We start from the raw sequence: 26180 nt of genomic DNA, 5'->3' as shown, positions 1-26180 counted from the left end.
ATCTCAAAACAGAGAATGAGAATTGCATTTCTATCTGCATCCCCCCCTCCTTTTTTGGGGGGAGGGCAGGCTCTCATGTCCTAGACTGGCCTCGAACTTGCTAAGTAGCAAACTATGACCTTGAACTTCTGATTCTCCTGTCTCCATCTCAAGTGCTGAGAATGCAGGCATGCACCACCACACCTGGCTTTTGTGGTGTTAAGAACTGAACCCAGGACTCTGTGGATGTCATGCAAGCCTTCTTCCAGTGGTGCTACTTCCGCAGCCCACACAAAATCACAGGTTTTGTTTTGGTTTTTTTTTTTGTGGAGAACTATATCTTGGAGATATCATATTTGAAAGCCCTTCCTTGGTATGCAGGGACTGGCTTCACAATTCTTTAAATCTGATATAGATAGATAGATAGATAGATAGATAGATAGATAGATAGATAGATAGATAGATAGATAGATAGATGATAGATAGATGATAGATGATAGATAGATGATAGATAGATAGATAGATAGATAGATGATAGATAGATAGATGATAGATAGATAGATGATAGATAGATAGATAGATAGATAGATAGATAGATGATAGATAGATGATAGATAGATAGATGATAGATAGATAGATGATAGATAGATGATAGATAGATGATAGATAGATAAATGATAGATAGATGATAGATAGATGGATGGATGATAGATGATAGATAGATGTATATATTTATATATACATATATATGTATATATACATATATATACATACATACATAACTCATATGTATCACAACTCTTAAAGGTGCTCAGCTCTTTAGCTTTTCAGCTTTCCACTGTTTTCCAGTGGACAAGACGGAGCCTGGAGGAAGGTAAACAACCGATGTTCCCAAGGTCGTACACTGTTCAAAACCGAGTTAAGAATAAAATCCTGAGCTACAGCACTTGGTTCCCAGCCCTTTTTGCTATGCTGCAGTATGGCTATTTTTTCCTGTTATGTAATACACACTAATCTGATTTTCGCTTTCTTCTTTTCAACCGAAGCTCTGAATCAGCTAATCTTGCTAATTACTAGGACAGGAAGCCGAAGACCGAAAATGGCTCTGCAATCGGAGAAGCTCCCCGCGATGAGAGCCGTTTCTATTAGAAGCACGCCCCAAATGTTGGAACTCCACATCTGCTCTGCTTTCCGTCCCCCTTAAGTTCCCGTGGCTCTCTTTCTTTTCCTGGGGGAGCTTAAACGGCCCCACCAGCCTCCTGACCTTTGCCTTTGCATTGCCCTTTGGTGCACGGCTATTCGGGGGCTGCGTGTCACACATCACAGCCGTCCGAGGGTAGCCACTTGTATCTTGGCCTTCACTTGCTGTTTGCCTTTTGGTTGTTTGACCTGACTTTGAGCTTGGGCTTTGCTATCCTCTTGGTTCCATACTCAACTCTTAAGGACTGAGATACCAGGAAAACAGTATGATGACTATCCAGGAGACAGTTGGGACAAGGAGCACCTATAACTCCACAGACAGGTTCTAATTCTAACATCTTCCATAGGAACTCTCCCTCAGCCCTAGAAACTTCCTTTCTGTCTCCTTGATCTCTTTATGTAACAGGGGTTTCCTGAGAGGGAATGCAGTTCTTCATTTTTGGATTTTCCTTTCCAAATTAGGATTTTTACTGTTTTCTTTTAGGCCCCGATAAGGTAATCTTTAAAAAACATTGTTTTAATTTCTTGGTGTAACTCATAAAATAAAAAGACGGAGCTCATTATCTCAAATGTCCTTCCCAGCTCTGCAGTTACATAATTGTAGGAAACTCTAGGGCACATTTTCATATCTGGTGCACAGAGTTCACTGGAACATCCACCCAGCTCTGGATAATCATGGATTGCCTTTCTCAGCCTCAGTCACAGTGCGTGGACCCCTTTCTTATTAAAATAATGGTTTCCTCCTCCAGGGTCAAGATATGAAGTCACAGCAGCCACCAGCATCATCTCCCTCACGCAGTGGGCGACCAGTTGCCAGAAAACCCTCCGTGAGATCTTTAACTAGGAAGCCATCAAAGGACCGGAATGGAAAACTGGAGATTTAAGTATGAAAGTGAGAGTTTAAACTATATTATCTATATATCGCTTTATCTATTTGTAGATATAAAAATTGAATGGCGATATCTGATGTGAAAGACCCTCGCTCTGATTACCGCTTATCCTAACATCTTGCAGCAGGCGCTCCCCCAGCTCAGGATCACCGTCTCAAGTCCCTCCCCCCCTTACCTTTCTCTGTCTTTCACTGACTGCTCAGCCATGAATGCCTTCAGTTCTTCTAGTCGCTGGAGATCTCTCGTTTCCATGTCTTGCCACTTCTGCTGCTTCTCAGCCCAGTATTTCCTTATCTGCCATATAAATGGTACATCAAATGTGAATTAACACGAGACAACATGGAGGAGGGGCGACATCACATCATCGCTCACACGTGAAGGTCAGACTGACGGATGGGCTTTTTTTTTTTTTTTTTTTTTTTTTTGGTTGTGCTTTAGAACTGCCTATAAAATATTGGCAACGGGGGAAAAAATAAATGAAAACATATAGGCACAAGTCTCGAACTCTCCTCCGTTAACGGTTTCTGAAGTGGAAATGTAGTGTGTACTGAGACCTAGGTTTTAATCTATGGCTGAAATCATCGACTTTCAGGGAAACGCGCACACACACACACACACACACACACACACACAGTGTGTGTTTCTGCCTCTAAAGCATATGACCTACCAGTTACCTACAAGTATTTTTATTCTCTTATGGTAATGCAGTCTTTAGCAAATATAACATTTGAAACTATTTTTACCTTAAAAGCGTGGGTTTATTTATGCTAATGGACAGCCGGATGCTAAAAGCTTTATGCTCCCGGGGAAATGGCAGGAGATGGGCGGGAGGAAGGGAGGGAAAGAACGAATTAACAAGGTTGTGGTAAAGAGTAGTCTCGACCTATGTGGTAAAACAAAGGTCGTGCTTCTCGGGTTCACGAATGTGGAAGGCATTGTTCTTCCGGAGCCCGTTTTGCCTCTCTCAATGGAAGCAAGCAATAGGCACTCTTGGTAGGGAGGAGAAATCATTTCGGGGTTCCACAGTGTGCATAGGCAACTCGAGCTAATAAAAGCCCCTTCCTTCTATTACTCTAGGCTGCCATATTGCTGGCTCAAGACACTGGATCTTGCTAGTGAACGACAGAGTGGCACCTCAGTGGTGGCAGGCAGCGGTCCGCAGGGTGGCTGGCTAGCCTCACCTCCAGTGTGGCACTTTGTCTTCTGAGAGTTTGGGTATGAAAAGCTAAGTGGTTTCCCAGCTGGCCCTAGCAGCTCCCTGGGAGCCTCTCAAGAGGCAGCCTAGAGAGGCAGTCGAAGGTCACAGCCAGAGCAATGCTGCAGCCGCAGGGGAACGTGGCACAAAGTGGTACCCACTCAACATGACTCAAGACAGAGTTTAAAGAGAGAAACCAGAAAGATGCCAGCAACAAAGATGGTGTGTGTGTGGGGGGGGGGGGGAGTGGAGGGTAAAGGAAAAGCAGTACAGTCCTTGTGATAAACTCCAGGAATCCCCAAGTGTCAGGTAGGATAATTATTATAGCATCTCCATTGCAAGTACAAGCGATCTTTAGACGTTTCTGTTTTGTTTTATTTTCCAAAAAAGTATCTTTCATTCTCAAGGTGCTGCTGCTACTTCAAAAGTAAGTTTGAAAAAGCACACGTAAGAGACAGAAGAGAGCTTCCCCCTGGGTCACACCAACGCAACTGCCATGCGCTTACTCTTGGCATTGGCCTGGGAGAAAGAGCAGCGCTCCTCCTGCGGACAGGCTGCTAAAAGCTCTGTCTCTGATAGGACTGGATGTGTTGCCTTTTGCAGACCAGAGAGTATGCTATCCTCTTCCCTCCCTTAATCCCTCCTTTCTTCCCTCCATACCTCAGTTCTTCCTCCTTCCCTTTCTGCAGTCCTTCGTCATTCATCATTTGCAGTGCTCAATCCTGAGCTGTGCCCGGGGAAACCTGATCTGAAAGTTTCTCACAGTTTCAACAGGTCAGAGCACCCCTTCCTGCTGCGACTACAATCCTGTGGTAGCGTGCTAGCTCGCTCACTCTCTGACACAGCAAACGACAAGCACTCCCCAGAATGCTATTAACTATGACTTTAAGAACACGATCACATCTTTCTCACATGTAATTCCATCTAGTCTTCATTTTTGTATTGTCTGAATGTGGCATCCTTTGCCTGTTCTTGTCAGTGCTCTGTGTGGCCTTCCAGGGCACCCCCCCCCAGGTCCTTGTCAAGCCTTGCAGCACCTGAGTCATAACCTCAAACCTACCCTGCCTGTCTGGGAGACATTCGAATTTCCTTTGAAGCTGCCATACTTATAGGTCTTCTATGGACCTGTGTTCTCCTTTGGCATTTGGCTATCATTGGTGCTCTACTCCTAAAATCTTCAATTATATAGCAACTGACTCTTTGACAAGAGCTGGCTCCTCTCCACCTCCATCGTCCGGGTTCTAGTACAGTTTGGTTTGACCCTCAACATGAGGCTTTGCTAACTAGTACAACCTCTCTCCTGCTTTTGATTGCAATACATGTGATTTACTAATCTTGGCACTTTGAGTGTCTTCTAGAACACTGAATAACCATTTGATTGATGATACAATTGTATGAGTAGGTACAAAATTCATGGCTTTAGTGGGACCTTCAGTGACCTTTTCAATGAATTCTTGGTCAATAGTTCCAAATTCCTCAACATTCCAAGACACATTCCCTATGTTCTGTTCTGCTCTGTCCCGGCCTCCTCTTTCCCACTCATCATAGGCCATGAGGAAGTTCTAACTTTCCTTCATATCCCACCAAGGAGAGGAAGGGTTATCATTCCTTCAGTGGTCATAAGTACATGCTCTAAAGACTCAGAAAGATCCTTACCCCGTGTGCAGGACTCAACTCTTAAATCTCCCTGCCTACCACCGGCCCCCTCTTCATCCCACCTCAGCTGTCTGTGCTGCTTCCTCCTCTGCGATACAGTTAAACACAGACCTCTCCAGCTCAAATCTTCAAGGAAGACTATTTGAAAACCACAAGGATGGTAGTAGCAACAGGCCATTCAAAGTTCTTTCTCATTAAAACATCTAAGACGATTTGCTGTTTTCCACTTTTCCATCTAAATTATTTCCCGCTCACAGCATTCTTACCTCTGCCTTCTGCAGAGGAAGGATTTACCAAGCAACAGGGAAAGGAAGAGCAATTCTATGCAAGTAGTCAATCCAATTATGTCAGTAATGATCCAGGCAAACCTGCTGCCTTCTCTGGTGACTCACAAGGGATCAAATCAAACAATCATTTCAACTTTTATTTTATCAATAGTTGGTATTTCTGTATGTTTCCATTAACCTTTAAGTCTACTGTTAAAACATTATTGGCCTTGGCACTCATTTGTTCAGTAAATATTTGTTAAGGACATGCCTGGAGCCATATACCATACTACTTACTTGGAATATGGTATTTATAGCAATTGTCATCAAATTGGGACTTAGTAGAGGAAAGACACAGTAAAGAAATAGATGAATAAACAAGTCCTTACATATCCTGCTAATCCCTAAGAAGGAAATAAGTAGGGTGATGTTTCTGAAGAGTTCGGGTGTCTTTATTAGATGTCGTGTTCAGATGCTTTCAACGGGACTTTTGGAGGAAAGGTTGAAAGATGATGGCGAGACACCTTTGAGGAGCTAGAGATCAGTGGGGGACATGGAAGCTGTGGGTTCAATAGCTTTGGTCAGGAAAGAACTCTCATGTTCTGGAAATCAAGATGAGACTGAACTAAAATTAGCGGGTAAATCTAGGAGACTAGAATTGGTTGGTAAGTCAATGCAGGAGTCCAAACTGGAGAGCTGGGGGGTCCGTGACTCTGACACAAGGAATTTCAATCCAGCAGTGACGAGGTGTGACTCTGCATGGAAAGGGTTCTGCCTGGTAGCTGGAGAATGAAGAGCGAGGTGCCAAGGAGTTTGCAGATCACCTAGAAATGTAGGGCAAAGGTGGTCACTTGGGCTAAAAACTGGAGCGTGGTGTAGGGGTGAGGCGTGCTTGAGTGTGGGATCCGCATGCTTGTTAAGCTTTGCTTTGCATATTCAAGGCCTGGACTAAAGAGCAAGCAGTGAGTCCTAGCATTTTGCTTTAGCAACTGTGAGACTGAAGCATTAGTAACCGAAATGAAAGAGTGGGTTCCTAGCAGGCTGGGGGTGGGGAAGCAGAAGGTCTATTTTGGGCGAATAGATCCTGATATGCCCACAATACCTCTAAACAGACACAACAGACATCTGGAGGGGTGAACTGCCACAGGGAGAACTCAGTCCTGGAGGCCCATATGAAGCATCTATTTACAGGAAAAATATCTGCTGTCCAAGACTAGGGAGAAAAGGTGCCAACCTTATTTACATCTTCATTTTCACAGCTTTTCCTAGGAGAATGGCTTCCCTTCTCACCTCCGAGGTGACATCTCATTATGTTGTCAGGCCTAGAACAAGCAGCAAGCTCCCCTGCAGCAAGGACCCTTGGCTTATTATTCATTATGCTCCTTGCCTTGATTCTTTCACATGGCACTTCCTGGGATTGTTCCCCGTCTAGGGAGCCTTTGCTATGTGCCTGGGGTTGTGCTGCCCTGCCTTTTTGATTGGGAAACCCTTCTTGGCCCTCTTTTAAGACTTATCCTTCAGAACTGACTTCTTAGCCGTTCTTCCTTTCTCCTCTCCCACATACGGCAAGGTGTGCCTGCTAGAGCATCGTTTTTTTATTATTATTAAAAATTTCCACCTCCTCCCCTCCTCCCATTTCCCTCCCCCACTCCCCCCATTGTTTGTTTTCTTGGCACAGCATTTCCCATACGGGTTTTATTATTTAGCATCGTATTCCTTGTACTTTGTCTGGAGTCTGGCGTTCACTAGAGTTTGGATGGTCACTGTTAGATGAGCAGACACTTCTAGTCCCTGGCCCAAGAATAACAGCTGTGGATTGGAACTGGTCCAGCAGTTTTATTTGTAAGAGGGTGAAGTCTGGACTAAGTACTTCCCCAAGGAGTGTTCCATTCACTTCTCATCAATTAATAGGAGCAGAAAGCGTGGATCGAGAATTATTGGCTCTGCAAGCTTCAAATTAAAATCCTGGCTAAGCATGTTCAACAAGACCTTTGAGATACTTGTTGAGACACAGAGCCTAGATATGCTGGGTTTTAGATTTCTTGTGTAATCTTTAAAACATTCAAGTGGAGGCTGTTCAGACAGTTAGTGGAAGTGATAAATCGAATGTCAAGTTCTTGGACATGAAGTTTCTAACAAAACAAAACAAGCTCTCATCGCCCTGCTCTCCTCGGGGGGGATGCTGATTTGTCCTGGATGCAAGCGGTCCCTTTTCCAGAGTCCCCCATCATGGTCATTTTAGTAGACTTATACCACTGAAGTGTGGACAAAGCAAGGAAAATAGTCTCTGCACAGAGTTATGTATCAAAATGTAATGCTAGTTTTTCCAGAGCATTTAAATTGTTTCTATATCCTATCTTCCTTTAGCAATCTTCAAAAACAATTTGTTTCTTATTAACAATCCTGCTAGAAAGCATGGTGTTTATGCTTTAAGCATACATCAGAGTTTAACCTTAAAAAAACTTAGACGAGTGTCAAACAGCCATTAAATTCACCATGCAATAAGACTTTACTTATAGATAGAAAGCAGAAGCTTAGAACGAATGCATTATCACAGGAAAGGGGTTGGCCTCTAATTTCAGGCTAGCTGTGTGATATCGAATATTTGAACAAACAGACTGCTGTACCATGTTCCTGAGTTATTATCTCCAGAACTTTAATCACTTTGCAGCAGGGGGTCATAACACTTAACCAGACATGCAGACGATATGGGACACAAAGGTTAAAAGATTCAGTCTTTTCCCCAACAAAGCATTAAGACAAAGCAAACTGTGATTTCATCTTCTGGTTTCTAATTTATTTAGATAGCTCCCTTTCAACTTGCAGCCATCCTTTCTCCTTTTGACCTGTAAAATGCCACCCCATATAACAATGTAGCATTTATCATATATAAAAACACTGCTGGGTGTCATAATGAACGTATTCATTTACTTTTTTCTGCTAATTTAACACATGTAATACATAATAGTACAACCACCTCTGCACTGGCACATGATTTATGACCTCTTAGAAGGCAAGGGACATTTCTTATACAATGGCATTTTGTATCTAGTATCATCTTTTAGGAAGGAAATAAAGACTCACTGTACCAGATTTTCTTTTACTTTTGGGCCACCAACCAGCTCCCCCAAATCATTACAGAGACTTCTTATTGGTTATGAATACTTGGCCTTATCTTATGTTTGCCCCCTTAGCTCTGTTAACATAACCTGTTTCTCTTCTATATTTTGCCTCTTGGCTTTTTCTCTTTCTCCCTGTGTGTCCCACCTTTCTCCACTGCTTCTCGTGTCTTGGCTGGGTGGTGGCTGCTTGGCTTCTGGCCACAGGCATCCACCCTTCTCTTTTGCCCTCATCTCTCCTCCTCCTTTCTCAAGCCTACATTTCTGCTCCTTTCTGCCTGACAGCCCAACCTATCCCTCTCTTACCTAGCTATTGGACATTTGACTTTTTATTAGACCGTTCAGGTGCCTCAGACAGGCAAGGCAGAATAAGCACAACGTAACTCTACATAATTAAACAAATGCAAAGCAAACAAATGTAACACACCTCTACATAGAAATAGTCTGCAGATAAACAAATGTAACACACCTCTACATAGAAATAGTCTGCAGATAAACAAATGTAGCACAGCTCTACATAGTTAGTCTGCAGATAAAAAATGTAGCATACCTCTACATAGTTAAATAGTCTGCAAATAAATGTAACACACCTCTACATAGTTAAATAGTCTGCAGATAAATAAATGTAGCACAGCTCTACATAGTTAAATAGTCTGCAGATAAACAAATGTAGCACACCTCTACATAGTTAAAGTAAGTTTTCAGATAAATGTAGCACAGCTCTACATAGTTATAGTCTGCAGATAAACAAATGTAACACACCTCTACATAGTTAAAGTAATAGTCTGCAGATAAACAAATGTAGCACACCTCTACACAGTTAGTTTGCAGATAAATAAATGTAGCACAGCTCTACATAGTTAGTCTGCAGATAAACAAATGTAGCACACCTCTACATAGTTAAAGTTTTCAGATAAATGTAGCACAGCTCTACATAGTTATAGTCTGCAGATAAACAAATGTAACACACCTCTACATAGTTAAAGTAATAGTCTGCAGATAAACAAATGTAGCACACCTCTACACAGTTAAAGTTTGCAGATAAATAAATGTAGCACAGCTCTACATAGTTAGTCTGCAGATAAACAAATGTAGCACACCTCTACATAGTTAAAGTAATAGTTTTCAGATAAATAAATGTAGCACACCTCTACATAGTTAGTTTGCAGATAAATAAATGTAGCGCAGCTCTACGTAGTTAAAGTAATAGTTTGCAGATAAACAAATGTAGCACAGCTCTACATAGTTAAAGTACTATTCCACAACGCATCTGCTAAACTGATGCAATGAAATACAATGCAGATAGGAGAGAAGCACTGAAGTAAATACTCCTGGGGTTTAGCTCATATAAATCCCAGTATTCCTGAAAGGGATAGTGTTACACAACTATAGACAAGATTAATACTTTATACAGTAGCCTGTCATTGAGCTTGATACAAGTCCTTACCAATCACTGAACTAATTTATAATGTCATGGGGACATGGTAATTAATCCCAAAACCATGCATACCTGGTCCCTCTGAGTCAAGTTGCTTGGGAAAGCCAAATCAAGCTATTTGATGCTAAAGATGAACACTTAGCCACTCTTACTCTTAATCTTTCAGTCAATGTTATCTCTCCTGTACTTTGTACTAGAACAACATCTCAGTGATTCGACCTAAGACTGACTTAAATTTCTGAATTTAAAAATACTAGTATTAGGCTGGGCGGTGGTGGCACACGCCTTTAATCCCAGCACTCGGGAGGCAGAAGCAGGTAGATCTGAGTTTGAGGCCAGCCTGGTTTACAAAGCAAGCTCCAGGACAGTCAGAGCTAAACAATAAAACCGTGTCTCAAAAAACAAAAAACCTAACATCAGGTTGGAGAGAGAATGGTGGCCCAGCAGTTAATGCTTGCTGCTCTGAACAGACGGTCCCAGTTTACTGACCCGTGTTCAGGCCAGGTGGCCCATCACCGCTTTAACTCTGGTGCCGGGCATCTGAAATCCTCTTCTTACTCCCTAGGTAGCTTTGTGCACCCAGTGTACACGCCTACACATAAACACATACATGTACATCTTATTAAAATGAAATTTAAATTGTAAAGGTGTTTCAGTGATGAATTTGCAGGAAATTTATCCTATCAAAGCTCTCTACATGAGGAGGAAACCAAAGCTAGATCTTTGGTATCCAAAAGAGGAAGTCAATTTTACAACTAACTACCTGGTTATTTGAATTTCATGGGTCTCTTTCTGGCCAGAATCCAAATGCTCATGTTTCTGACACATTCCCTTGCCCCAAACTTGACTATTTCAGACTCTGAACTACAAACTGATAAACAAGTTCATCCCCGGCTAGTAAGAGAATAAACTACCATACATTTTCTCCTGAATAATTGTATCAGACTATGAATACAGAAATAGGACCAGCAAGATAGCTAAGTGGATAAGGGCAACTGCCCCCTATTCTGGTGGCCTGAGCTTTGCATGGTGGAAGGAAAAAGCCAATTCCTGTAAGCTGTGATCTGACCTTACATGTGTGCCACAGAATGCATGCGACCTATACATGTGTGCTCTGGAATACATGCATGCATATATTTACACACATAAATAATTACAACTTTTGACTAACAAGACTCCCCCCAGAGAACTTAATTACTAAGAAATAAGCTTTTAAAGCGCAACAAGCATGGAAATTGACAAAGATCAACATATAGGTTTGTTCATTATAGCCTTAAAAGAATGAAAAGGGCAAGAAGGGAAATATCCCACACTGTGAGATTATCAAATGAATTCTTTGATAAAACACTACACAAGCAATAAGAATACTGTGGCTCACCACGCCTGTCTGGGCTCTATGCATTGCCATACAGTTCGTGAACCAGGCAAGGGGCTGGAGATTGAAACACACAAAGACAGACAGACAGAGACACGGGTCATCCTTGAAACAAAAATGCCCCTTTTATTGTATCCAAAGGCAGCTATAGGGATCCTTATCTGATAGCCTGCCCCAACCAAACACACCAGAAACCACCTCCTCTGCCATCAGGAACTCCTGAGGGTCTCGTGCTCAGAGCAATTGCAAGCTGTCTCAGAGCAAAGGAAAACAAGTTGTTTACAAGAAATTCAGAATCTGGGGGTTCACAGCTCCCAACAGAATACTACATAGGAAAGGGGGAAATATATGAATATTGACAAGGGGAAAATAAAGTTTAAAATAATACATTTATGTTTCTAGAAACGTTTGAGACCATTGCTGTTAAAAAAAAAAAAAAACTTCTGGAAGTGACGCAGGTCTGGAGTGTTTTTCATAGTATTTTGTATGTTTGTATTTCTGCAACAGATATAAAACACTTTGTAATTACAAAGGTTTGCTTTTTTACAACTTAGGCAAAGAAAGTACACTTTTAGGAAGTGCATCAAGGAGCATTGTTACTATTCATTCCTGAAGTTTTCAAACTATCTTCTTGTATCAAGCCCAATGGCAAAATACTGTATAAAGTATTAATCTTGTCTATAGTTGTATAACGCTTTCTGCCACCTTGTGTAACCTACAAAGTGAGTTCCAGGACAGCCAGGGCTGTTACGCAGAGAAACCCTGCACCCCCCCCCCAAAAAAATAAAAGAAGAAAAAAAACATTTCATGGAATCATGATTTAATTCTATGACATAGGCTTTATAAAGGCCTCATACAAAGCTTCCATTAAAAATGCTGCCAATAGGATAGGTCACTCTTCCTTTCAATATATGTTCCAGCTTCTGACTTACTGAAATGTCCATCCGTAACAAATGGGAACTAAAGCCTCTTTATTTAACTGAGTCCAATTCCTTTTTGGTTTGCTGACAGATATGTCAGCATTCCTATCCCTTTCATTTCTTGCCGATTTCTCATATCAGTGATTCTTACTAATTAACATACAGTTAAAAAATAGGATAAACTAAAAGATGTGCCCCAGGAGAGTTGAAGGGAAAGGGAGAGTGGAAATGCAGGCAGCAAGGAGTTGAGGGGCACAGAGCTGTTGTAGAATGTTGGTCACAGCTGTGTCACAATTGTTTACCGTGTGGAACATTTGCTTCACGATGCAAAGATGTGTTGCATTCCTTTCCTTTATGTTGCGTTTGCTTAACTATGTGAAGCTGTGTTTGCCTGTCAACATCTGATTGGTCTAATAAAGAGCTGAATGGCCAATAGCCAGGCAGGAGAAAGGGTAGGCGGGACTGGCAGGCAGAGAGAATAAATACAGGGAGAAATCTGGGACTAGTAGAGGAGCAAGGGGAAAGGAAGCAAGCAAAGGAGGGGTCAGCCACACAGTCGTGTGGCTATAAGACGTGGAATAAGAAGGAAAGAAAAAGATATTCAGAAACAGTAAAGGGAAAAAGCCTAGAGGCAAAAAGTATATGGGATAAGTTAAGAAAAGCTGGCTAGAAAAATATCCAGGCATTCATGAGAAAGAATACGCTTCCTGCCGGGCGGTGGTGGCGCACGCCTTTAATCCCAGCACTCGGGAGGCAGAGGCAGGTGGATCTCTGTGAGTTCGAGGCCAGCCTGGTCTACAAGAGCTAGGTCCAGGACAGGCTCTTAAAAAAAAAAAAAAAAAAGCTGCAGAGAAACCCTGTTTTGAAAAACCAAAAAAAAAAAAAGAAAAAAAAAGAATACGCTTCCACGTGACTTGGGAGCTAGGTGGCAATGGCCTGCCAAAAGAGCCCAAACAGTAAAGAGTAAACTACACTGAGCTGCTTCGGCACCTGTAGTAGACAAGAGACAGCATGGTGGGGGGAGCAGCAGACAGGAGCAGAGACCTTTAGTAGAAAGAATGATGCTCAAACACAACCCACCAGGGCAGGAAACTGGAGGGCCATCACCACCCTCCTTCATTCCAGCCTCCCATCTTTGCTAAATGCAGCCAGAAGCCAAGGTCAAGGAAAACGCCAGACAAACCAGGAGTCACTGAATGAAGGGTGGGGATATTCGACTAAGTATTTAGAAGTAGTTAATACCTACATGCTTGCAGAAGTAACATTTGAGGTAGTGCTCGCTTTGGCCACTTGGGTGAGCAATCCTTCATAGCAGAGCTTCCCACACAAATTGGCAATAAGCTGCTTTCTGTTGTGATGTATTCTATGTCCATATAATAGGATGAGCCAAGAAAGTATTCTCGGGTAAACACATTAGTTATCTCATTCTTAATTGAAATGCCAGGTGGATTTAAAAATAACTGTCATGGCTTCTTTAGGAGGAAACGTCTATTTTCAGGATGGGCGATATTACATAATGATCGTGTCGTCTGTTGACACTGCTAAAATGAATTTGCTCATAATCTTGTTTAATTTCTCTTTTCACTGTTCATTAGAAAGGGAGTTGATATACGAGGGATGTTGTATTTTGAGACACGAAGTGTCGGGGAGATTAAAAAGTAATGGGGCCTCGGAGTCGTTCAATCATGACGTCCTAGGGCTCAGGTGATTTTTGTGAACATTTAATCCAAACACTTCATTTTACAACTGAGAGCACAAAACCCCACACAGTCTGCATAATGCGCCCAAGGTCGTTCAACATCTTAGGGCCCCTGGGACTGTCATAGCTTCCTCTCGGCTTCAGCATCGAGGCATGTGCTGTGTACAGCTAAGTGGTTATAGGTGGCGCGTGCAGCAAACACACCCATCCAATATCCTGTGCGTTCCCGCACCATGCACTGGGAGTTAAAGAAATGAAGAAAAAAAACCACAAATTGCCATTTCTTATAAGCATGCTTTCTAGAAAAATAAGTGATGGTAGTATTAAAAAATATGTATGCCAGGTTGAAAAATGCTGAGACAAAACTAGGCCAGGAGGACAGGTCACAGTGGGAGGAGAGGGTCATGGAGGATGTGCTCGCTAGTGTGGGTCCTTTGCTGAACTAAGAGGGCTGTGTAGACGTCATGGAGGACGAAGAGGGTTGTACCTAGAGTAGAAGCAGGTGGGAAGGGGTGGGATTTGAGATCCAGCACACGCTGGGGACCGCCCAGGGAGGAAGACGAGGCACACAGGGCCTTTGAGACTGGTGCACTTTGGATTTTACTTCAAATGGATGGGAACTCTGTTGGTACATTTCTGGCCCGGGGGGCGGGGGTGATACAATGCAGAGGAAGTTTTTATGAAGATCAGCATTGGCTGCTTTTGTATAAAAGAATGTGGAGGTGGAACATTTTAGAGAGAAGAGTTGGGGATAGAGGAGCTAACTTAGGAGACCAAGAGGCCACTGCAATGCTTTAAAGTGATTTTAAAGACAGAGCTTCTATCCGTGTCAGAAGGTAAATGTATGAAAACAGGAATCGGCAATGACTGTTGGGCTGAGCCCTGGGAGAACAGAGTCCGTTGGTGGTGAGAACAGGAAGAAGAGATAGGTCTGGAGGGAAAGACAGAACGACAGCATGAGCATTTAGATTTGAGATAGTCGGGTATGTCAGTGCAGACTTCAAAAGGACTATTAATCGATACTATCCAGCATATAAATCATGTAAGGTTATTTTAAGTTGAGATCCACAAGATGTACAAACGTAGCAGACTAAGCCCAACACAATCCCAGTTTAAGAAACGGTAGAATGAGGAAAATCTGTCCAAGTTAACTGAGAAGAAAGTACCATTGTGGTAGAATGACTTGCTTAGAAGTAAGTCAAATTGTTTCCCATAGACAAGGCTATGATCAGTTCTGTCGTGGTAGTTCCAGAAAGATTGACCCACTGGGGTTAGCCAGTGGAGCATAGAGTTCAAGTGTAATCCTGGCCAAGTGCAGTGTTGCTGAAGTGGGAAGCCGCGGTGGCTCAAGAGTAAAGACGAAAGTGTTCCACATTACCAATCACCAGAGAAACGTGACCCCACTGCAGCTGGGAGAAAGGGACAAAGGTGATAAGAGCTGGAGAGGATGATAAAGTGACCATGTGCACATTGGAGGGGAGGGCAGATCGTGGAGGGGACAACACGGAGGGTCTTTCAGAGATGAACCAAGAACCCCCATAACCCATCAATCCTAAGACTGGGGCTCTAGTAGAAAACTGGTGTGGTGCAGAGGCATCCACGTTGGCGTGCTCACAGAAGCACTATTTGCACCCATGGAGAGATGAGAACAACCCACGTGCCCGTCCGCACAGGAACAGTTAGGAAGTAAAAACACACATGAGTTGAAAGAGCTGACCTCTTGTCAGGCGTGGACTCTAAGTCATTGCTAAGGAAACAAGCCAGGGCAGGGAGTCAAGCAGCGCATGATTTCACCCAGGTGGAAGTGAAAACGCTGATCTCAGACACTGAGAGGGCCGTGGTTCTTGTAGCCTGGGGATGCGGAGGACAGGGAAAAGTCGTCAGAGAGCACTAAACCATAGCCGGAGAGGCATAAGAAATTCTCACGCACTGTACCATAGTAGCCCTACTGATTTACCGTGCATTTTTACAATGCTTGAGGAAAGGATTTTAAATGCTTCACCATTTAAAAAAAAACCGGTACAGGCATAGATAAATTTACACTGACTGAAGCACCATACACATGTACCAAAATATCACGATGCATTAAAACTATGTGTTTCATGTGTTAAAGGAAATTAAAATAAAATTTAAGAGAATTGGAGCTGGACACTGAGTTCAGGCTATGGAATGGTGTTATTGTCTGAAGAAGGGTTGGGACCAAGAAAGGATTTGATAGAAGACATTATGGCATACATTTGGAAAAGATCTGGAGGATGACGGGTGGTGGGACAAAGATTGGGACAATCTTGAGTAGGAAAGGCGATGAGACTCAGTGCTCAAACAGTGGACCCTGGTTATGAAGCGTTATGAAAGAGGGCTGTCGGGGCCATAGGTATGGACTCCAGTGGGTTGGTAGATTTGATCGTAGAAACCTATGGAAACTCTCTCCGGTGAAAGTAATGTCAATATGTTAAAAAGAAATGCAGCCATGGCAACTTTCTTCCATCTTCCTTAACCCTGCTCAAAAAATATCAAAGAGGAAATGAAAACAGAGTTCTTAAAAGCAGCTTGTAACATAATTTTATCATGATTATCTGATTTCTCATGGAATGTTTAAATTACAATGCCTCGTTAACCCACAGAAATCATAACTATGAAGAACATGGAATCCGACTGTCAGTTTGGGGCACTTTTAAAACATAACTCCACTACAGCAAATAGGTACTGCTGGAGAGTTTTAATATTGCCCTTTTCCTATCTGCTAGACAGATCTGTGTGAACAAGGGTAGGGCTGGGGGAAAAATAACCCCAGCTCCAATACTTTGGTATTGGCTTCTTGAAACTGAGGTTTCTCAAAATGGATTCATCTCAAAATTAATAACAAATAGCAATCCCAACGAGGGCATCAAACAGTACAGCATCATTTCAATGAATAAACCAGGACCACCGCATCTAAGCCCAAACCCTAGTCACCCACTTCAGGGCTCTGTGACTCTGGGGAAATTATGGAACTTCTCTATTGGGTCACAAAGTGATGGTCACATGGTTATCCATCCATCAGAGTTGGTAAGATTAAATGAACACAGGTGTAGCATTGAACACTGCAAACACTGTATAAATGTTCACTATATCTGATCATTCTGAATAATCAAGACTTAGCAGGGAAATATAGCCAAACATGGCACCTGGAGTTAATCCTTAAATTTCTCTAAAGCTGCTAACTGGGAAATACTGCACAAAAGAACAAATACATCTGGCCCTTGGTTATCCTAGCATTTTTTTATATGACCTTTCCTCAAAATTGTATCAACGGATGGTAAGGTCTCTTGCTGGGCATGAGACTACATGCCTTTAATCCCAGCACTTGTGGGGCAGAGGCAGGCAGATCTGAGTTTGAGGCCAGCCTGACCCTACAGAGTGATTTCCAGGATAGCCAAAGTTACATAGAGAAACCCTGTCTCAGAAAAAAGAAAATTATATATGAAGGCCCCATCATGTTTTACTGGAGCGATGGTTCAGTGGTTAGGATGACTTGCTGCTTAAGTCTGGTTTTCAGCACCCACACCTGTTGGCTCACACCTGTTGGCAACTAGCTCTAGAGCATCACCTGCAAACCTCTGCTTGGGGGTACAGGTACACAGGGCTCAGCTTTTTATGTATGTGTCGGAGACTCGAACTCCGGTCCTCGCACTCGCATAACAACGAGCCGTCTCTGAAACCCTGACGTTTTCATTTTAAAAAGACAGTTCAAAACAAGCAAGTTAAGCTTACCGTTGGCCATTTCTGGATCGTCATTCTACAATTCCTGTCACTTGTGAACTTTATGTTGAGAACTTCTTTCAACTTCAGTCTCATGTAAACAGGGCGGAATCGGTTCACTTAATAAGGTTACTAGGCTCATGTTAAAATTTTTAATGACCTACCAAAGAACACTGGGAGCACTTTTAACACTAGGTGATTCTTGATTTATTTCTTTCAGTCAATTAAATGTCCTGCTCAACATTAGTTCCTTAGCCTATAAAATACTATCTAGAGGACTGATATTAAATTTTCAAAAGAGAAAATTGGAATCCCAGTTTAATTTTGAGTTTTCTGCATAAAACATCTACCATCTTCTATCTAGCCATTGTTAAATGACATTTTTCTGTTATTTAACTCTGTTCAGGCTGATTCCATCAAATTCTAAAATTAAAAAAGGGGGGGCTGAGGAGGTTGCTCGGTGGTTAAGCGTACATACTGCTCTTGCAGACAGTCTCATGGGTGTTCCCAGCACTCATGATAGGCAGCTCACAACCGCTTATATCTGTAGCTCTAGGAGATCTGATGTGTTCTTTAGATCTTCATGGGCACCCACACCTATGTGACTCTCTCTCCTTCTCCTCCCTCTCCCATGCACACATATATACAAACAAAACTAATTTTTTAAAAAATAATAAAGCTAGGCAGTGGTGGTGCACGCCTTTAATCCAAGCACTTGGGAGACAGAGACAGGCAGATCTGAGTTCAAGGCCAAGCGTGGTCTACAAGAACTAGTTCCAGGACAGGCTCCAAAGCTACAGAGAAACCCTGTCTCAAACTACAAAACAAAAATAAGAAAACACCCCCTCAAACTGCAAAACTCCACACCTAGGAGTTATCAGCTGAGAGGACTGGAGAACAGCCAATGGGAGCAGTTCTAGAGGCTGGGCCTCAGTTCCTAGGCTCCCTGGCTCGCTCCCTGGCTCCTCAGCTCCACTGGGACTTAGCTTTAGTGCAGATGGTTCATTTGCCCAGAGTCTCTCTCATGAGAGTGAGGTCAAGTTTTGTTTGGAGGGACTCAAAGACGACATGTTTCCAAAGTCCCCAAAGGCTATGGCTATGCTCACACTGTCATGTCTGTTTTCTGAGAACATGAAAAGTGCTGAAAGCCAGTGTCAATCATCTGACAGTCACCATATTGCTAAGTGTCTCCACAGTGCTTCTGCGCTGATGCTTCAGCTAGCGCAAGTGAAATATTGCATAAATTGACAGCATTTTTATTTTATATCATTTTATTTTAACTGCAATCCAGTTAGCTGTCTTTCGCTCCCTCCTCAATCAGCCTTGGTCTCTGCTCAACCTTAGTTCCTTACCTGCTTACCCCAACAGGTTGGGGGGGGGGGAGAGTGTCAGTCAGAATGGGAAAGGATCCAGAGGAAGCAGAGGACCCTGGCCAGGGTGGGCAGGTCCCATCTCTGAAGGTCTGTTTTCCAAGCACCACCATGATTTCAAACGGTTTTTTCCCCCTACTCCCTAAAGCCTTGTAATCGTCATTCCCCTCCTTCCTCAGCATCAGAGCACTTCACGGGGATGAGAGGCAATCAGTCACAGGCATTGGAAGGAAATTGCGGAGGACGGTTCCATGTCCCGCAGTTCCTGTGGTGCACACATGCATGCGATAGCAATTAAGGGCCGAAACTGAAACAGGAAGATTAAGAAGAAGAGTTACTGAGCCCCTACTGCAGTCAGGGCAAAAAGTTTATTTCAGGACCTGAACTTTGATCAACTACAGCTAAACGAAGCATGCTACTAAGATGGGGGCACTCACACTAGGAAGCAATCAGATCAGCAGAGGCCAGAGTAGGGACAGAAACCTATGACTTGATGATACAAGGCCAAGAAATGAAAGAGGAGCTGATGTAGGTATTGATGAGATCAAAGGTATCTCCTAACTGCCCTGAGCTAAGGTGTAATCATCAGTACTCCTTGAAGGGGTCATGAGTTACTCTTAAAATTACATTAAAAAGATGTGTATAGATTTTTGTGTTTATCAATAAGCATATAAATTTGTATATAACTATTGTGTGTAGTCATATTCAAGTTAACGAATATCAAACTCAATATAATTCACCCCATTTTGTAGTTTTTGTTTTTTCTCAATGAACACTTTTATTATCCTGATAAATTTTGAAACTCAAATCTTCCTGTATTACTAAGAGCTTCTAGTGACATAGCAAGAATTGTATACTATCTTTGTGGCAGGGCAGGTAAACAGCCTTTTAAAAACTACTAGAAGAGGGACAACTTATTTTGGGGTGTCCTCGTACAAATGGCATGAAATTTGCAAACTGAAGAACCGGGGCATAAGATGTACCACATTGGAAGGCACTTGGAACACAACAGGTACATGGATGGAGAATCGGCCCATCTGGACCACTGGGATATTCTACTGCTGATATACCTTACTAGAAGCCCATATCACTACCCTGTATATTAAGCATCTGGGTGGAGAGAAAGCAAACGCAGCCCAACGCATTACTACCTGTGAGGGAGGGCAGCAGAGTCGGTGCTGAGAAAGTAAAGGCACTACTTGGAGGCACACTGCTTCCTTAGAGGAGACCTTGAGATTTGAAAGCAGAACCCACAGCAGAAGGCATATGTGTATAATTTACAATAAAGTCAGCAAGTCATAAAGCTTATGAGGAACGGTGTACATTTTATCTTTTTGAACTGTGTGCTAATGAGTCTGTAGTCTGCAGTTTATTGCCACCTAGACCCAGGGGATGCACTAGTGAATCAATGGTCCTGCGGTTCAGGGTGAATCACTGCAGTTAACTGCAAGCTCTATGTTCTGATTAGAAAGTTTCATCTTGCTGGCACTAAAAGCCAGCTATGTAGCCACCAGTGCTGATCAAGTACTGCCCTTTGAGGGGACCTTACTTTTGCCAGCTAAGAACAACCAGGAAAAAATGAAAATGTGCTGTGCCCATGACTCTGGTTTTTTTAATCTGGCTTAATAGTATTTCCTCTAGTTATGATTAGCTGATTGCTATTTGAAATGTCCGATACGATTCCATGGTATGTTTCTAGCTACCTTCGGTTCTACCAGTCTGCTACAACAATATTAATATCAGTAATTACCATATTATTCATAGAGCTCTTTTTGGGTTCCAGTCGTGTGCTGTTTCCCATGTTCTGTCTCAATTTTCCAATATTATGCAAATAGATACAAATGCTGAAACTCAGGAGATAAACAGTTTTCCCCATGGTCACACAGTCAGCAAGTGATGCCTCTGAACTTTGATTCGATCTGAGTGAGGAAAAAATAAACCTATGTGTTCAATGTACTTGGAGCAATGCCCCACTTCTAATGGGCTGAGTCTGGGACCCTTCACGCTTGCTACCCACTTTGCAGTTCGTTGATTTCTCTTTCCACAATGGCTCATCCTCTAGGCTTTCCTTGGAACTAATCTCTTTAGATCCACTTCAGTATCTTTGAATCTGCATCCGTTTGGGTTCCTTTGTCATGAGGTTGCCAATATGCCATAGTTACAGCCAATACATGATGAAAACAAAAGCATCTTTGGCCTACTCTGCCTCCTTAAATTCTATTTCGGGGCAATGGGCCTGCCTTGGGGATAGCAAACTAATACGAAGTCTCGTTCGAGAATGCTCATCTTGTCCTCAGGCAGCTGGAACCTATTCCCCACCCTGCACAAAGGCTCAAGGTCAAACGAGACATGAGTACAGCTTAGTCTCAAAATGCCATTTGTCCTCAGGAAGTGCCTTCTCCTTCCCTATCTGCAGTTCCCTTTCTAGCCTGTCCTCATACAGGGATATAAGGAATCTTCGCTCCTCCTGAGCCTGGATGGAAGTCTGAGCCAGGAAGGAAGGATCTGGAATGTCATGTACCTGTAGGTGCCAACCTTCGCCTCCAATGCCTACACTAATTCAGCCCTCCGTGCTCAGGATTTCACTGAGTCCTCCCTACCCCTCCTTATGAATGGTAGCACAGGGTGACAGCTGGGACACTGTCATTCTGCTGCTTCCTGGTAGAATTCTGGGCATACGGTAGCCTCCTTCAATGCTGCCGTATTCCAGACATTGAAACCCTATGTGTTTCATAGGATTCTCATGTATTAGACAAAAGTCACACACTGTCGTCTTAGATAATCACCTCATTGCTGGTCTTTGGAGGTGGCTAAGAGATATCACCCCACTTCGTCTTTCTAGTTTCAAAAGATCCAAGGGTAGGACCTTTAAATGAAGGTCTTTGGTTCCTTGAAGGCTTCAATAAAGGATGATCATAGATCTAGTCCACTATTTACATTGTCCATCAAGAGGAGTCTCTTAACTGGTTGAGAACTTTCCTAGCCATCAAGTCTGCAACCTTTATGTTGAACAGCTCTTCAAAATCTCTCTCCTCCATTTAGCTATAAGGTGCAAAAAGAATCCAGGCAGCACCTTCAGTGTCTTGGGAAATTCTCAGCTCTATAAAGCTCATTACTCAGGAATTCCTTCTCTGTACTTCATAGTGTCCCCAAACTCTGGCATCTCCTGATGGTAACCGGCCTTTCTCCTGTTTCCAATACTGCTCACCACATTTGCTAGGGTTCTCATGAGCCACGTCTTTAACATCTATTTATACTAATTGATTGTTGAATATAATCTAGTCTTTTTTTATATTAATCAACCTCCAAATGATAGCCTCGAAATTCTTCTGGCTTTTCCTCACTTCCAGTTCCAAATTCCTTCTCCATGTTTGGTATTCTAGATTCCAACACTCACTTTAGGGTTTTGTCTCTTTAATTACTGTGTAAAAATTACCACAGATTTGGCAGTATAAAACAAGATTTTTATTAGCTCAGAATTCTGTAATTCAGAAGTTCTGCACAGTGTAGCTGGGCTCTCTGCTTTTGAAGTTATAATTCTGAAATCCAAGGTTTGGGCAAAACTGAATTATCATCTGGAGAAAAATTTGCTTCCAATCTCATTCTTGATTTTTGACAGAATTATGTTCCTTATGGTCACAGGACTGTGACTTAGAGCTTTTTGCATTGCTTCACTGGGTCAGTTCTGCAAGGCTACTCATGCTTTCTCTGCCTGATGACTCCCTCAGTCTTTGCGCCATCAATGGCAGGTTGTGCCCTTCTTGTCCTTCGACTCTGTAGCCATCCTGGGCAAGCAGCCAGGCCTCTTCTCTAAAGGGCTCCTGTGATTGGGTCATTCTGATAATGTCGCTGCTTTACAGTCATCTGTGGTGTCTGATCTAAGCATCGGAGGAAACTCCATGTTATTTCCACTTCTGGTGAGGAAGGGCATATAGCAGGTTAGGGAGGGAATCTCGGGACACCTTTCAAGTCAGCTTGGTCAGATATACTTGCTGGCTCCTCTCAGTCCTAATGGTTCAAAAAGAGTTGGGTTTACATCTAAAGATCTTAAGTTTTATCAACATTCTGTGTCCACCTTTCCTTCTCCACCCCCAGCTCTTTAGGTCCGTATCTTTGATAGAACACTATCAAGTTATATTGTACCTCAAAGGAGACTTCAAAGTTTTTATTAAATTTTTCTTTCATATGGATGCACAAGTTCCCACACTGGGAGACCAGCTTTGACATGAACTATAAATTCTCTTGGGAGAACGCAGCTTCTGGAATCTTCTGAGCATCCCAGGCCATCTAACCTGCACCCCCTTTTCACTGCCATTGCTTGATAGCCTGCACCTTTGGTTTACACGGTTGATAGCCTGCACCTTTGGTTTTACACGGTCTCCCCCCCACAGCTTGTCTGCAGGGGGCATGCAATCTGGGTATGAGCCAGAACATTTGAGTGCCAGCATCCCACTGAAGCTGTGTCTTTGGGCATTTCCTGAATTGATGCCACATGGACCTGAGAATTCACACAATGGTGGCTTCCTCCCTATAAAACATCTTTGAGGTCAAACTGAAGACTGTATACCCACTGATGGCATCCTGATTTCTCTAGTAATGCTTCCTAATTTGGTTGCTTGCAGTGCTGTTAAGCGTTGGCTAAAAGTTTTCAGAGAACTGCAGAATACTACACCAGGGAAGCCATAGTGAAGAACCAGTCTGCCTCCATCTTAGGCTTAAAAGTCATCTTATAGTGAAGATGAACTAGGTTCATTTCTGTTTGATTAAAACTGTTTCTCAAGGATTGGGCTGTACCCAGCCTATAACCTAAACTACAAATTATTTTGTACTGTTTTAAGAATGGCAATTGTCTTTGCATAAACATGTTAGCATTTTGTAACCCTATCTTTGTTTCAAGGTTGTATGATGACCTTCTTGTGACTGCCTGTTATGACTACCTTGTCATGCCCACCTTGCAATCATGTGTTTCCTGACCCCGTGTAAGACTAACTTGTTATGCTATGTCCTACTCCTGTAACCCCGACTATTTTGCCCACCCAATCCCCCATGGGGAAACCCCGTACCCCTGAGCTGTAAGAACCTTGTCTTCCTCACATCCAATGCTGACCTCTCAAACACCACAGTAGGTGGAGGCAGCCTGTGCACATAAATGAAAAAGCTTGTTTTAATTACTTCCTTTAATTTGGCCATGATTTAAGCCAGTGGTCTTTCTCCTCCCATCTTTGGGATTAACATTACATCTCTAGTATATGAGCCTTGATAACAACTTCATTCTGGGAGAAAGGCTGAAGCTACTCTTGCCTTGGAATCATGGAACCCTAGAGTTGGCATCCCATAACAATGAACCTCCTAAAATCCTATAATACGGAGCAATTTTTTATGGTAGTTTTACACCATCCTAAAAGGCACATACGGTGAAAGGGTGATTACAGATCAGTCAGCTAAGGCTATCTAGCACAACAATTTTCTTACAATAGTCCTATGCTCCTTCATAGAACTGTGAAAATTACCTACCAGATAACAACTTAGCTGATTGTGGTTAATCAATATCTTCCTTGAATCTTGAGATGAAACCACGAAAAGTAGTAGTCTATCCAATTGGAGTTTTAAACAATAGAGAAAACATAGTCTAGGGTGCTGGGCCACCTATAAGTGTAAACTTGAGCATGAGACCCAAACTAAAACACTATCTTAGCAAACGAGCCCTGAAAGATAAATCGCAGGGAAGAAATGCTAGGAAGAAGAGGGTATCTTGTCAAGACATCCTCCCGTGAGGTCTTAGGCATGGCAGAGCTTCTGTCTCCTCTGCTGCCTCTTTATGAAGAAATAGTGTCGGGGTGAAACTGCAGGTGGGGGGAATGGAGGGGAAACAGCGCGGGCTAAGAGAGCAGCACATCTCCGTCGGGGACATTTTCTGCAGGATTATCAGATAGGGAAGATTATCTGTCAAACTGCTTGTAATGCTCTGGGGAAAACGAACTTCCCAGTAAACATAAGAGATTTAGTCTTGGACGCAACCGTGGAAATACAAATTAAAACACTAACAAGGTGCTTTACACATTTATCAGATTGGCAGAATTCAAAAAACTATAATCGTACAAAGTTCGAAATCATATAAAATTGAAATATACTGATCCTACAACATAATCATTTCCCTCCTTAGAAGCAACTAAAGATCTGGTTAGGCCCCAGCTGTCTGCATGGAGGCTACAGCTGCACGCCAGGCCAGACAGCAAACCTTTGCAGGCTGAACTGAACTCTACTAAGGAAAATGGAGAAATTGGCAGCCGTGTCTACTATGGAATATTAAACACCAATTAAAACAGTTCTACTCTATACTATTAATACAGGGCTGCTTTAAAACACAAGCCTGGATGGGGAGAAGTGTTACAGAATTGTGTGGTATGATATAGTGCTGGTGGAAAATTAAATCAGAGCCTACATGTGAAATGTTCTAACAGCTATATATACTGGGATGACAGACAAGTGAAGATGCTGACTAAGGCCTCGGGCAAGGATTTCAACCTCGTAACGCTCCACTTGCTCTTTCTGAAACTGTGGAACAATGTAAAGCATATTAAAATTTCCACTGCTACATGATGGGTCCCTAAGATATTAATCTCCATTTAAAAAAAAAATTCCCTAAATGGAAAAATATTAAGAAAATAAATCAGATACCTTGGTCCTATACGATCTCTGAGAGTTGCAATCAAATCTCAGAACAACAAGCACAACAAAGTCGCCACAACTCTGCACACACAAGATACTTGGTCTTGCATTTCCTACATGCCCCTCATCATGCAAGGCAAAATGGAGTAAAACCCTGTAGGCAACTTAGCGGAATGCAGCTGGAGCCCCAAATACACTAGGCATGTGGACATCTTGACATCTTTTCAGCATCTCCTTCCTTAATGCTCCTAGGTTAAGGCTTCCATTCTAAAATGTGGAAGAGATGCAAAAACTAATTATAAGCCCAGCTATAGATTAATAAACAGAATAAGTACAAATAAAAAATCTATGAAAGAGAAAACTTCCCAGTAAACATATTTCGTCTTGGAAGCAACAGTGGAAATACAAATTAAAACACTAATGAGGTGCTTTTCACATTTATCTGAAGTTCTTTATCTCCATGGTGCCTTCTTTCTTTAGGCTTTCCTAGTCCTGCCATCAGCTTCGCTACCAATTGTCAATCATTTCGTCCATTACTCCTTCTGTTTTTGCTCACTTGCTTTGGTGTTTCTGAAATCAAGAGTCATCTTTCTGAAAACTCAGCCTTTTTCTCACATTTTAACAATCCTTCCTTTCCCTTCTAGAAATCTAACGCACTGGCAA

The 26180-nt window shown here is 42.5% G+C and overlaps 1 protein-coding gene across 1 annotated transcript in view; it reads right to left on the bottom strand.

Moving 5' to 3' along the window:
* Ccdc148 (coiled-coil domain containing 148) overlaps positions 1–26180 on the bottom strand; it is a 162615-nt gene that overhangs the window by 64641 nt on the left and 71794 nt on the right. The window contains exon 9 of the mRNA XM_042055372.1: positions 2245–2363. Within this exon, the coding sequence (XP_041911306.1) occupies positions 2245–2363 (119 nt within the window). The remainder of the gene's footprint in view (positions 1–2244; positions 2364–26180) is intronic.

The sequence above is a fragment of the Arvicola amphibius genome, chromosome 7, assembly GCF_903992535.2.
Source record: "Arvicola amphibius chromosome 7, mArvAmp1.2, whole genome shotgun sequence".
Classification (NCBI taxonomy): Eukaryota; Metazoa; Chordata; class Mammalia; order Rodentia; family Cricetidae; genus Arvicola; species Arvicola amphibius.
Note: the sequence above shows the minus strand (reverse complement) of the source record. Positions and strands in the feature narration are given on the sequence as shown.